Genomic DNA, 14088 nt, shown 5'->3' with positions numbered 1-14088 from the left:
TATCTGTTCCACTGATGGACAGATTCAGTAAATGGGTTCTATCCCATGTTAGACCAATTTAGAGTAGATCCATTGAAATGATTATTTCTCAAGACTAATGGTGGACATAATCTTATATTTCTAAATCTAAATAAAAACTCTGATCTCCCTCTCTTTCATGCAATTTTATCATCAAGAGTTGGGAAGGTAACTCAAGGACATGTCATATACATATTCCAGACAGTGTTTGCAGAATACAAACAAATTTTATTACCAATGCTTGAGAGTAAAACAGAACTGCAAAAGTGTGGAGGAGGAAATAATGCCTTTCACTAAATTCTACATTTGAGATCATTTATTTAGAACAAATATTGCAGTCAACACAGTTTGACAAGTTAAATCGTAACACCTACACAATTTATTTTTTTCTGACTATGGTACAGTAAAAAAGGTGAACTCAAAATTCACTTATTCCCAAAGAAATGTGTATCTTTGGTTTTAGAACAGTGGTTAATAGTCAGAGTTAAATCAGCTATTCCTTTTTTTTTTAAAGTGGAAGTTTTAATTTCATGTAAAATTGTAGTTATAAGTTTAGTTGAAATAATTAGTACATAAACCTATGCTGCTGTCACATTTGACTACTGTATACACATTCTAGGCCCCTATCTCTATAAATACTAGAGAATTAGAAAAGGTACAGGAAAAGGAACCAAAATGATCCAGGGGCCTGTAATACCTTCTTATGAAGAAAGACTGAAATGTATATTTGCTGAAAAAGCTTGGCTAATGAGAGGTATTGACGGGCATATATAAATTATGAATAATCAGGAGAAATTGGGGAAATATTCATCCCACTCTCATAATGCAAGAGCTGGAGGTCACCTAAAAAGTGAATGGTGAACATTCTAGACAGACAGCTCATCCATCCAACATGTACTGAATTCATGGAATTCACTGTTGCAAGGTGTGATGATGGTTGTTGGCTTGGATAGTTTAAAAAGGAGATGGAGAACATTACCGAACCGATCTGCAAGTGTTACTGTAGAACTGAACAACAAAGTTGAACAGAACTTTCAGACTTTGAATACCATGATGTAAGCAGGGAGCAGGTTACAGCTGCTGTCTCTTTGTGTTTCCTTTAGGCTGACTAGTATTAGAAAAAGAATACCGAGCCAGAGCATACTAGGTCTCTTTATGTTCCTATTTAATCTTTGTTTCATCATAATTGAAAATATTTTTGTGCCCAGAATTCAAAAAAAAAAAAATGAGGAAAGGAGGAAGGAAGAAAGAGGTCCCACAACAAATGCTTGGACGGAAGCACACTATAAACTAGGAAAAAGCAAACATGCTTTGTACAGAAAAATTACTCACCATTGGGTCGAACTAGGAGCACAAGTTCCCCTGAGTGCCGCTCACAGCTAGCTTTAATAAACATGACAACTTGATCATGAGTATGTTCTGATATATCCCTGCCATTGATCAGTACTACTTGGTCTCCTTCATTCAAACGCGGGACACAAATATCTGCCTGCAACAGGAACAAATTATTGATGCAGAGTCTATTACAAGTAAGGCTCTGTCTTATTTGTAATGTACTTGCTTATCAAATTCATTACTGAGCTTAATCATAGAATCATAGGCTAGAAGAGTTGGAAAGGACCAAGAAGGCCATTGGGTCCAACCCCTGGCTGTTTGTTTACTTATATATAAATTTGTATGCTGTTCACAGTCAGCCATGTTGGCTCTCTGAACTGTTTACATTCAATAAAATTCCAAACATAATACAATATATTAAAACAGTGTAACAATCAATGTAACATTCCAGGACTCAAATCACAAGGCACCAATTTAAATCATCCCACACAAATGACGGTCAAATTTCTTTCTGAATGTCTCTAAATGTGGAAGATCCCATGACCAATCTAGGCAACTGGTTTCACTCTTGTTTTGTTCTGACAATTAGGAAACTTTTCCTAATCCGGTTTGTTGCAACTTAAGTTTTGAATGAACCTCATTTCCCAACAGGCATACATGTACCTCCCTAGATCCCTAAGTGTGGCTGCAAGGATTTCAGGGGCTTCCGTTTCAAGTTTTGATTAACTGTGGCATGCTGTATTGTCTGTACTGTCACAAAATAAACTCAAAGAGCCACATGTGGCCCACAACCCTCAGTTTGGCCACTCCATCATACCTTAAAGAACGAGAAAACTGAGCCACAGGAAAACTTACAGGTGTTCCTGGAGCCACTCTGGACACTATGACAGGCATCTTCTGGTCATATCCACCCTTTAAAAGAAAGGCAATTAATGAAGCAATATAAAGGATTCAAGTATATGAAGAGATATGGAAGGGGACATTTTTTAAATACCTTTACATTGAAACCAAATCTTCCATTTTCATCTGGTCTCATTCTGATCAGAACAAGATTGTCATGGGGAATTCCACCATTGGGCTGAAAATGAAAGCATAATATCATGAATTTATTTAGAAAATTATTCCTAAATCCCAGTGTGATCTATAATTGCTCATCATCTATTACAGAGAGACTAAATGTACCTTATTAACAGACTACAGGTGTTTTTAGCTGAACAAGAAGTAGTAAATTACAAGTGGAGAAACTGAAAGGTAACTTGTAACCTAATCTTAACCAAAAGCAAGCATATTTATTGCACAAATTTGTATACTACTTTCATAACAAGTTATGGAAGTGGATAACATAACAATAATATAACAATAACATATGATAAAACCAAGTGCACAGCAATAAAATTACAATTATACTAGCTAAGTCACATGTCAGGAAAAGCATTTATAAAGACATACGAGGTAGGTCTTAAGGAAGCACCTAAAGGTCCAAACTGTAGAGGCCTGTCTAAAGTCTATGGGAAATGCATTACAGAGACAGATACTGCAATATTAAATGCTGTGTTACTTTGCATCCTCAAGACAAACCTCAGGAGCATGCAGCACCACTGGAAATGCTCCTTCTGAGGATGACAAAGACTGAACAGAAACATAAATAAATAAAGCAATCCATTAGATAACATATAAAACTCTGAACAGCTCAGAATCAGGTTAACAACAAAACATTAAACTTGGCCTGGTAGCTAATCTGAATCCATATACCTTATGCCTAAAAATACTGGAACTTTGTTTTCAAATTATATCCAACTGTCCCTGTCCGATCACTGATGGATCTGATTATTCTTTCCTTCCAACAAGACTTCTGCCCATGAAGTGGGATTTCCATTTTTTTTCCTACAGTCTCCTGCATCACCATCAAATCTGCTCCAGAAGGTTATTCAAACTTCTGGAGAAAATTAGGGGGAAAGCAGTGGGTCAGGGAGATAATCCATTCCTCTAGTGATGTCTGTTCTTCTAATGGATAGATACAGTTAGATACTTTCTACATGTTTTTAGATGTTAGACACATGGCTTTAAATTCCAAATTCACTGGTAGTCAACTGAAACGTGCTCAAAAGTAACGTTTTAGTATTGTAGTATCACATGCAAGATTGCTGAAGAATCAGTGTATCGCTGTCAGTAAATATATGGTGGTACCTCGGCTCATGAACACCTCAGTTCACAACCAAATTGGGTAGCGAACAGAAATTTCAGAAAAATTTTGACCTAGGTCACAAACTCTGCATTGGGTGATGATCGCGCCATCTTCCCTGCACAATCGTGCTGGGGGGGGGAATGGCCCCAATCATGGTTGCACTCGTGCAGGGAAGTTGTGCTTGGGGGGGGGGGAGATGGCCGCAATCATGATCATTGCCCTGCATGAGCGCGCCCTCGATTGCGCCCGTCTCCCAACCCGAGCGTGCCCACAATCACACCCATCTTCACTGCACGAGCGTGCCCGTCTCCCCACCCCCAGCACAATCATGGCCATCTCCTCCCCCTCCCTCGAAATACAATTGCTATCACACGATTATGGTTTGCACTCTGCCTCCAAACAATAACCTCCCCCTCACCTAGGTTAGTTTTCTCTACTGTACTGTACTTTGTTACTTTGTTTCAAATTTTTGTGATTAAAAAAAATATTTACAGAACGGATTACCCTTATTTACATTGAACCTTATGGGGAAATTTGACTTGGCTCACAACCAGAGTCCTGGAATGGATTAAATTCTTGAGCCGAGGTACCACTATACTCTTAAGTATGGGTCTGTTGAAATACACAAAATTTGTAGTAAATGATATATGTGTCTGCATATGTATGTGACAATGTCCAAAAACTGTTGAGACATTCAATACACGTTGCTTATGAATTTATTTTAAGGTATTTATTATAAAACACTATAGTTTAACTCTACCTACACAAATTCTCAAAGGAGAGTCTAACTTCAAATCAGATAAACAAGTTTGCAGCAGGATCTTACCATAGATTTTTCAGGAGATGAGGAAGAATCATCATCATATGTTTCATTTATATGGTTATCCAATTCTAGCTGAGAATGTGAATAATGAATTTGGTTCCAACTATTCTTTTTAGATTGCTTAGGTGGCAGTGCAGGTGGTTGCCCATCTATAGGGGTCTCTTGAGATCTACACAAAACGAGACACAAAATGATACATTTTGAAAAGGTCTGAGTTGCCAGCTAAAGAGACCATTACTACCAGATTTTCAGAATGATTCAAAGAATAAACTTTTGATCTAGATTATTAGATTACATAGAATGAACAATATAATCAAATGGCCAATGGAACATTGGTAGTTGCATCTCTATGTAAGCAGAAGGTCATCTGCTCAAAAGCGCTCTCCTGTTTTCTCTTCCCACTACAGCCCCTTAGAAAGTTCCTCCTGGGATCTAGAAATTCCAAGTTATTTCATTTCATTCTCCTTCTGCCCTGGTTTTATGTCCCCCACCCCTAACAGTAAGCATTATTACAAAACAGTTTAAATTCCCAAAGCAACTGGCAAGCATGGAGATGGTCACTTTAAAATGCCCAAGAAAGCCTAAGCAATAGCAAGAAAATGGCAGTGCAAATCAGTCTTACCTAAGAAACAATAGGTCACAGCAGCACCCAGCTAATTACAAGTATACATATTTTAAAAGTTTCAGAAATAGCAAATTCCATTTTAATTATGCATGCATATGCTAGTTCTGAAGTGACATTTCTACATATTATAACCAGTTTAGTTGTAAATCTGGAATTTCATAACTTTTGGGGATGGTCACTGTTTTTGAATACGCAGAGACTAAGTACTTTGTTGATTTGTCTACCCTTTCCACAGTAGGAATGACTTTACTTAACAGTTGCCAAGAGTCTATTTTCCCAACCCAGAATAGCTACTGAGGTCACCTGGGAGTTGTTCCCCTTGCATGTTTCTGCTTTTGTAATGTCAGGCATTTTGTGGGGAGAGACAGCAACTTTGAAGTTTTTATTGAAACAGCATAAAAATTCAGGGGTTCAAGACCTTTGTGTTCTCTGACCCCAGAGCAATGTTCTACACTGCTGAAATCATTCCTTACTTGGTACCAATTCATTAGACTGGTTCTATCGTGCTGGTTCACTAGATCAGTTCCATTGTAGCTATAAATTAACTGGGACTAGACTGCTGAAATAAATTACCTTGGTCTCTTGGCTTTCCCCATCATGGGCAGGATTCCACCTGTGATTCATAAAACAGCAAACATCGCAGTTTTGCTGTTCTTTAGACAAGCCCAGATAGAAAGACTAAGAGGAAAAGTATACCTTTATTCTACTATCTCGTATCACTTTTTGCCTGACTGCCCAGGTTCCTGCCTTCCCACAAGTACAGATGTGCTGCAACCCCTTTTTTAAAACTGACTTATTTTTTGTTTGCTGATGTTTAAATCTGTCCCAGATTTCAGCTTCCAGAATTGGCAACTTGAAGTGATCTGCTGCACTCAAGAGGGACCTCACCTATTAATCATAGCATCCTACCCTGCACTCCTTTCTTCCTCCTCTCTCTTTCCCTGTGCATGTGTGTGCATACCCACATATTCTAATTAAACTTACTTTGGATAGTATTGGGTTGGAATCCAGCTATATAATGAAAGCCTTCACCTGGCTGCCTATTGCCTGCGTTAAAATATACTCAGTGAGCTATTTTTAGATTCTTCTTCCTTAGGTTCTTTTCCTTAGAAATTTTCTTTTTATACTTCTGCAAGTAAGGATCTGCACACTACATCCCATCAGAATGCAGAATCTGATGCAATCAGATATTATATACAGAATTATAATACAAACTTAAGTAGAAATCTATTTAATGCACATTGCCTCCAAAATAAAAAATAGGGACAACAGAGGAGATGAGGCAATCCCAGTCATATGTTGCTTTGACCTTCTTAAGAAAGCATCCTGTAAGGCTGGGATCCCTTCTTAAGAAAGCATCCCTTCCCTATATGGCTGAGAAGGAATTTTGCCCTGAGAGCTTAAAGGTTAAATCATATGTATGCATAGGATCCTATAGATACATAAAATTATACCCTAATTCTTTAATTAGCAACACAAATAAAGGATTGCTATTCTACCATAACTATATCCAGGAAAGTAAGACATTCTCATGGACCCCACTTTTACTGATTTTAAAAACCGTATCCTTCCTCAAATCCAAGTGCACTAGAAGCAATATCTACCAAGTTTCTTTACTTTGGAGAAACATGTGGTTGAAAGTTGGCCTGATTATACATATCCCACTAGGAACTTAATTAATTCACCCCTATACTACCCAATAGCCAAAAATGACAAACATAAAACCTTTAACATACCAAAAAAAATCAAAATGTTTAAATAAAAGAGCTATCTATCACATCTATACAAAGTTCATATGTAAACAGTAAAAGTTCTCATTTGAACTAGTAAGAATAAGCTTTTGGTTATGGATGTAACATACTATAGTATATTACCATAATGAATTATGAGAACTAGGAAAGAAGCCTTGGGCAAAAACATCTATGCTTTATATTTGCCCAGTCAGCTTATGAATGCTTAGACAATGGGTGTGAAAGCAGACTATTCTGCAGTCAAAGCAGCTCTCTGTATTATTCCATTTATCAATTTGCATAATTAAATAAAAAAGGGAAACACTAATAAGCTCTGTTTGTGTTACATGTATCTTGTCCATTTACTAACATGAATCCATATTTGACAAAAATAATGCATTACGACAACTTATTTTGACTAGTTTTGTCAGATATGATATTTTCCCTATTATTTCCCTCCCTATTAATGTTTACAGATGCAGTAAACTGGATGGATCCCACGATCACACTGCTTTTGACACATAATGGCCTTGGTTTACCCTCAAAAGTCCTATGCCCTACTTAAGATCCTTTTAATCGGAAATTCCAGAAACTGAATCTCAGACCTTCTAACTCACTGCCCAGCTTTGCACATGCTAATATACAGTATGATTTACTGATCGGGTATGTTGTTATATCCAAACCCATCTTTGCAAACAAACAATGGTTTAATTAACAGCAAGGCACAAGTAGAAGCTATGGCTTGTTGTTGGCTTATGAAGCCTAGCTTGTTTAAGCCTTGGCATGTCATGAAGTCTGAACCTAGAACACGGGCTTATTCCTCACACCTTTGCATTGCTGTGTGCCCTAAAACAGAGGTCTAACAAGAACAGCCTGGAAACAAAACTGTTCTGAAGCCTGGTAATACAATCAGAAGAAAAACAAACCAGAAATAGAGAAAATAACCTGTGGTTTCTTTGTTCATCTGCAAGACAAGTCATGGCTAAAAGAATAAACTATGATAATAAGAAGCACAGCTTAGCATTCTATGAGTATGCATCCACTGATATTCACCAATGGCCCACTACTCTCCAAGGATGCAACAACAACATCTAGAAACAAGAATCACTACTTAAGATATATTTAGCATATATATGTGCTTTGAACACAGTATTTCACATACATTGTTTTGTCAAAATCTTTACAACAACACTGTACAGTAGATTGATACTATTATTCCCATATTACAAGTAGGGAGTTCGCTATGGCTGAGACAGACTGGTTCCCTGTGCTACTTATAAAGTAATCACTGAATAAATAAAAAGGGGCTGTTAACCTCCTTACTGTATGAAACAAATCTTACTCTCAGAAATATTATTTGATTAACTTTTTGTACTACTTTTAGGTCTCCAAACTTTCTGGGAAGGTGAACACATTTGAAATTTTTGAGCATGTTCTGTGGACATCTGCACAAAGTGGCTGCCACGGAGGAGTGGCTTGCTGGGTCACAATTCCGTCATTTCCCAGAAGTAAGTCTAAAAAAATGACAAGTAGCTTCTCCAAGAAATTAAGAATAAGGTAAAGGTGGAGTTTGTGCTGCAGTCCCCACTTCATGTTTCCTTTTTTCTGGATATTTGGGCTCTGGATACCAAAATGACATGCTGGGCTGCAACCACACCACAAGCATTTTTGGAAACAAAAATTGCACTGGACACTTTTTGTTTACTTTGCACCATGCCAGCTTCCCAATTAATTTATATTAATTTATATATAAACTCGGGATACACAGGAAGCCTACCTGTTGGATACCAGCAGAGGTCTCTGTAAGCACAGTGTTGTCTGCAGGGACACATTAGGGAACACTACAAAATAAAGGCCTAGAAACTTACGGTGACGATTCCAGAATGATACTGTTGGCCTGTGTGGAAGAAGGTGATAGGTGATTTGCAAAAACTTCACTTGGTGAAGTGTGGACAACATGGTCCACTAGATGTCCAACTGAAGATGGCCGTAAACGGTTTCCCTCTTGCGTAAATGCAGAGTTGCGACTAAGAAGGGAAAGAACATTTTTTCAGTAATGGCCATTTTTATGCTATTGTTCCCAACTTTTAGAAAGATCATAAAATAAATTTCTACTGGAAAGTTTATTTCCGCTCACATGCAAGCTTTGTATAGATATGGGATATACTCCACATAGTGCCTGTAAAAACTCTGTTTTCTAGGAACATGAATTTAACAGTTCTCTTTGACTTAGGAAGCCCCTCATATATACTAGCAAAACCTGCTAGGAATGTTATTATTTTAGCAATATTTGAAACTGAATGTAGTGCTCCTTTAAATACCTTCTTAGAAGCTATTAACATATATGTAGCAACAAATGCTATTATTAAATGAAATAATTATATTTGAAATCCTTCCAGGAAACACAGGCTGACATGCATTCATGCATAAGCAACCATCAAGAGTTTTGAGCTATATGCAGGTATTATTAAAAAACTGTCTCTGTGTGTCAATTTTAAATCATTACCATCCCTATTCGACTTCATAATTGTCTTTTAATTTGCACACTCCTCCATGTTTTCATTTATCTCTTACTGAAAGAACACAAAATTTTGGAGATTTCAACAGTATTTGCAGAAACTGGCACAATACTTCATAGCCATTCAAAATAACTTTCAACAGCTGTTCAGTTAGGACCAAATGGCACATAACACTAAACATGTTTCTTTTAAGGTATGCTTCAACTAGCCCCTTTCATCCTGAGGAAAATGTAGTTGCAGAGTCTAGATTCAAAAGATCTGGATGGGACCACATGCCAGTTTCCTACACCCAGCACCTTCAAGGAGTGGGGAAGGGATTTTCATCAGGAAGCCAGTGTTGGGCTGCAATCCAGGCAGGGAGCACATTCTGGACTGAAACTCCCATGGTCACTTTTTCTTCAAAAAAGAAGTGGAAACTCAAGCACACCTTCTAAAGAGCATATGTATTATATTATGCAGTATGGCTGTTAATCAACTGGACTTCCTAAATGCCTCAGGATGTGTGTGTTTACTACAGCAATAACCAAGGAATAGTACACATTCCTCCAAAAATCTTAACCCAGTACACCTTCCTTGACAAAATGAAAACAAGTGCTTATTAAGTTCTACTTACTGATTAGGGGTTCCAGGTGGAGAACGTGATGGCAAGCTTTGAGTTTCTAATCTGTCATCAGACAACGAATTTCTGCTGACAACTTCCCAGTCCATCCCACTTATCAATTTGCGAGCCAGAGGTTTACTTGGGGATCTAAAATAAATAAATATTGATGTATCCAAAAGTTCAAGTGAATTAAAAATATGAAACTACAACTGAAGACAGCTTTCCCTACACAGAATTTAAATCTTTCTGTGAGGGAATGAAATGATTTTTCAAAGTACTTGAAAAAACATATTTACAAAACACTGAACTTCAATGCAATTTATACAAAACACTGAATTCGTGAAAAAGAGTAACAATTGTCAGGTGGCAAGATCAAGCTATACAAAATCTGTTCTGGCGCTTCCTATAATGTTCTGTAGCTTCCAACAATACAATTTTGTATTGCTAGAACCCAATCCACTAGAAGTGGCATGCTTCTGTAACGCCACATGTAGCAGGAGAGAAGGAAGCTTGTTGTAGAAGGGAGACTACAATGGGAAAGCAGAGAAAGCATACTACTCTCCCCCTGTTGGTTCCTTGTTTCAAACATTCGCCCTCCCAAAGCTTTCTTTATTAATTGCAGTCAACTTTGCTTTCAACTAACAACATACACTGTACGTAGGTTCTAGCTCTGCAACTACATTCACATAAAGGAAATCAGACAAATTCATGGAGGATATCAATGTAGCTACTAATGGCTACAGTAGTCCTGATGGTTGCATGCTATTTCTAACAGTAGAAGCAGCATTCCTATGCATACCACCTGCTGCAGAACACGAGTAGCAGGCTGCTGTTGCTCTTATGTCTTATTTGTGGGTCTTTCACAGGCTGGCCATTGTGTTAACAGAATGCTGAAGTACACAGACCCTTGGTCTGATCCAGCATGGCTGCTCTTGCGTTCTTATTTACATAGAATGTAAACAGGCAAGGTGTTTTGATGACTGAACTTACTATTCCTAGATTAGATAAAAAAGTTGGTAGTTCTACAAAATGCAAGTGACCCTTTTGCAATCATTTAAAACAAAACATAAGTCCTGCTGGAAACTGATTTAGAAGTAAGTCCCCAACTAAAGCCTTAATCTTTAAATTCTAAGAATGCAAAATACTATTATCCATATATGCTGACTGTTAAAGATCTGTTTCTTTCTAAAGAGGATTAATACCACACACAGAATTTATCACATGCATTTAAAAAGCAACAGAAGAGTAATCACCACTTGAACTGAAGTACCAACAGCAATGCGCAGACTGAATGAGTTTGTGTTTTCTTTTTAGAATCAATGTAACTCCTAGGTGGACTTACCTTAATTACCAAGCAGAAAGTTGTATTTCTATGTAGCACTTAGAACTTTCTAAGTCCCAGGCAGAGCAGAAGCATTCAAACTGTCAAGCTTCATGTTAAGCACTTGATTATTAACTGCTTTAACCTCACAGTCCCACCCTCTTATGCCTCTTACCAAAACTTCCTGTTCTTTGTGGAAATTTCAAAGAATCAGTTACCACACTGCAACAATAAAGTATGTTCCAGTGTCACAACTCAATTGTTTCCTCTTCTAATAGGTGCCTATGTGAAAATTGCTAATTAACTTGCTTCTCTCTTTAAATCATTTTCAAGTAATTCAAAGTATTGCAGAGATTTAAATCTCATTCTATTTCACATTAACTAGATTAGGCAAAATTATGTACTGAATAGGGCAAAAGAAACCTCCAACATAGTGTATCAACGGTTTAGTCTAACTCTCAGCCTAGCCTAACCTAACTCACACGGTGATTATTATTGTGAAGATAAAATGGAGTGAAGGAGGACTGTATAAGCTGCTTTGGTTTCCTCACAAGATGGAAAATAGACATGTGATAAATGCAATATAATAAAAACAATGACGACTACAAAACATCAAAAAAGGTAGCATAAGCTGCTGTAACAGTCTTCTATACAATAGCACTGGGTGCAAGTAAGTTTAAAATTGCTTACCTGGCAAATACCCTGTCCTTATTTGCCTTTTCTTTACCATACTGCACAGACTGGACCTCTGTTCTGCCACTGAAAGAAAATTATGATATTGAGACTTATTATGCAAAACTAAGTGGGGCAAGGCGAGGAAATATTTCATTTGCTTACTGCAATAAAAATACTGACTTATCCAAGCTGAATAATAAAATTTACAATTAATTTTATTCCCACAGGGGGAATGAGAGATATGGCATAGTCATTGAAAGTACTGTAGAAATGGCAGCTTTCTATATTCTAATGTCCTCGTGCTAACTTCCAAACAATTATTCTCCAAACAAAAGCCAGTGTGGCGTAGTGGTTAAGAGCATGGGACTGGGACTCAGGCGATCTGGGTTCTAGTCCCCGCTCAACCATGGAGCCACCTGGGTGACTTTGGGCCAGTCACAGACTCTCAGCCCAACCTACCTCACAGGGTTGTTGTTGTGGGAATAAGATGGAGGAGGAGAATGATGTAAGCTGCCTTGAGCCCTTTGTAGGAAAAAAGCAGGATATAAATCGAAAAATAAAATAAAAATAAAATTAAATTAAAGATACTACATTTACTGCAGAGGGCTAAAATTGTTCAGTTTTGTCTATCTTTGTTTTCCATTAGTCAGTTATGGTGTAAATCTGAGAATATTCTTAGAATATGCAACTGTTTTTACAATTACATTTCTTGTTTAATATATCAGATAATAACACAAATACAGATCACATTCAGGTATTCCTGATGGACAGTTTCATTTGGTGTACACTACCAAATGGTCTTGTTCAGATTTAATGTTAAAATCATGGTTTAGTGTTAAGTGATTGAATCACAATGAACACTGGGCTCGCATTTCTACAAGAAGTTCTGTTTCTACTTTTGATTAACTGAACCTTGCCTGCAACATCCAATCCTGGACAAACTGCTGGCTTGCTTCCTCTAGCTAAAATTAATCACATTCAGGGTCCAGTGACATGCTAAATTGTGAAATGAGAACTGAAAGCTTTGACTTTCTTCCTTTTAGCTTAATACAAGCCCAAAGCTCAGTGTAACTATTATTATTGCTAATACTATTATTATTTCACTGTATTTATATTGCACCCTTTTTCCTTTTACAAGGAACTCAGGGCAGTTTTCCTCCATTTCATTTGGAACCTGTAAGGTAGGTTAGGCTGAGAGTGACTGAACCAAGTCAACCAGTGAGCTTCATGGACAAGTGGGGACTAGAATCCCCATCTTCCAGGTACCCGGTCTACCATTATTGGCTCTTGATCATGCTAAACATATAGAAAGCAAGTCAATATCTCCTGTTTTTCATAATTTTTCTTTAGTTTCACTCATGTCTGCATAAACTGTGCCTAGATCTAGATGGAATTGTGGTATTTATATACCTGACCCCAGTTCATAATAATAAGTTTGTTTCCCTACAGCCTTTCCCTCGGCTCTTCATACAATTCTAACACGTGAAATGGGAGGTGGACATATATGTCAACCAACATTTTAATAGCTAGTTTAACTAAACACCTATGTAGCCCATGGTGGAATATAAAAATGGAAGGTGCTTGACCTGGCCTTGAATATATTCTTCCACTGGAAAAAAGGCTGCTTGACTGAAGGAGAATAATAGACTGGAAAAGTCAACATTTGCTGTTGAGATTATTACTATCCTTAAAATGGCTAATTTTATATTACTGTTCTTAATAATCACTGAGTTTTCAGTGCTTAATTTTGGAAAGCTCTCCTATTTTATTGTGATTTATCTATTTTATCTGTTTTAGTTTCTGGTATTTTTGAATTGCAATTTTATTTTTTAGAACAATTTTATTATAAATTGCCTCAAGAAATCACTGAGCAGGGGAATGACTGAAAAATGAAACTGAATAAAAAACAAAAGTGAAACAGATATCCTTTCCTAGTCTAGCATCACTACATGTAATATCAGGCAAACTTACCAGTACCGGAACTTTGAACCCAAAGTAAAATAATGTGCAAAAAAGTTCTTCTGGGGTGGCAGTGGTCTGTCTAACCGGAAAAATGTGTGATGTTCTACACAAGCTTTCCACAAATTCTTACATGCTCGATAATTCACCATGTTGAACCCCAGTAATGTTTCTCTGGATTCATGCTAAAAGGAAAAGATTTACATCTAATTTAAGAAAATTAGTCTCATGAAATATAGTTCAAGCTATACTTAAGAAAGGCCAATCTTTTTTTAACAAATATAATGGGCACCTTGT

At 37.2% G+C, this 14088-nt stretch overlaps 1 protein-coding gene across 4 annotated transcripts in view; it reads right to left on the bottom strand.

The window, feature by feature from the left end:
- The window catches only part of PTPN4 (protein tyrosine phosphatase non-receptor type 4), a 111963-nt gene that overhangs the window by 20342 nt on the left and 77533 nt on the right, over positions 1 to 14088 (bottom strand). For all 4 annotated transcript variants that reach the window (XM_044437998.1, XM_044437999.1, XM_044438000.1 and 1 more), the window contains 8 exons: positions 13804 to 13976; positions 11848 to 11916; positions 9849 to 9983; positions 8585 to 8743; positions 4365 to 4530; positions 2348 to 2431; positions 2209 to 2265; positions 1351 to 1507 (listed from right to left, as the gene is read on the bottom strand). In XM_044437998.1, coding sequence (XP_044293933.1) covers positions 1351 to 1507; positions 2209 to 2265; positions 2348 to 2431; positions 4365 to 4530; positions 8585 to 8743; positions 9849 to 9983; positions 11848 to 11916; positions 13804 to 13976 — 1000 coding nt within the window. The remainder of the gene's footprint in view (positions 1 to 1350; positions 1508 to 2208; positions 2266 to 2347; positions 2432 to 4364; positions 4531 to 8584; positions 8744 to 9848; positions 9984 to 11847; positions 11917 to 13803; positions 13977 to 14088) is intronic.

This window comes from Varanus komodoensis, unplaced genomic scaffold (assembly GCF_004798865.1).
Source record: "Varanus komodoensis strain SLA01 unplaced genomic scaffold, ASM479886v1 scaffold32, whole genome shotgun sequence".
Taxonomy (NCBI): domain Eukaryota; kingdom Metazoa; phylum Chordata; class Lepidosauria; order Squamata; family Varanidae; genus Varanus; species Varanus komodoensis.
The sequence above is the reverse complement of the archived record's forward strand: the minus strand, read 5'-3'. Positions and strand labels throughout refer to the sequence as shown.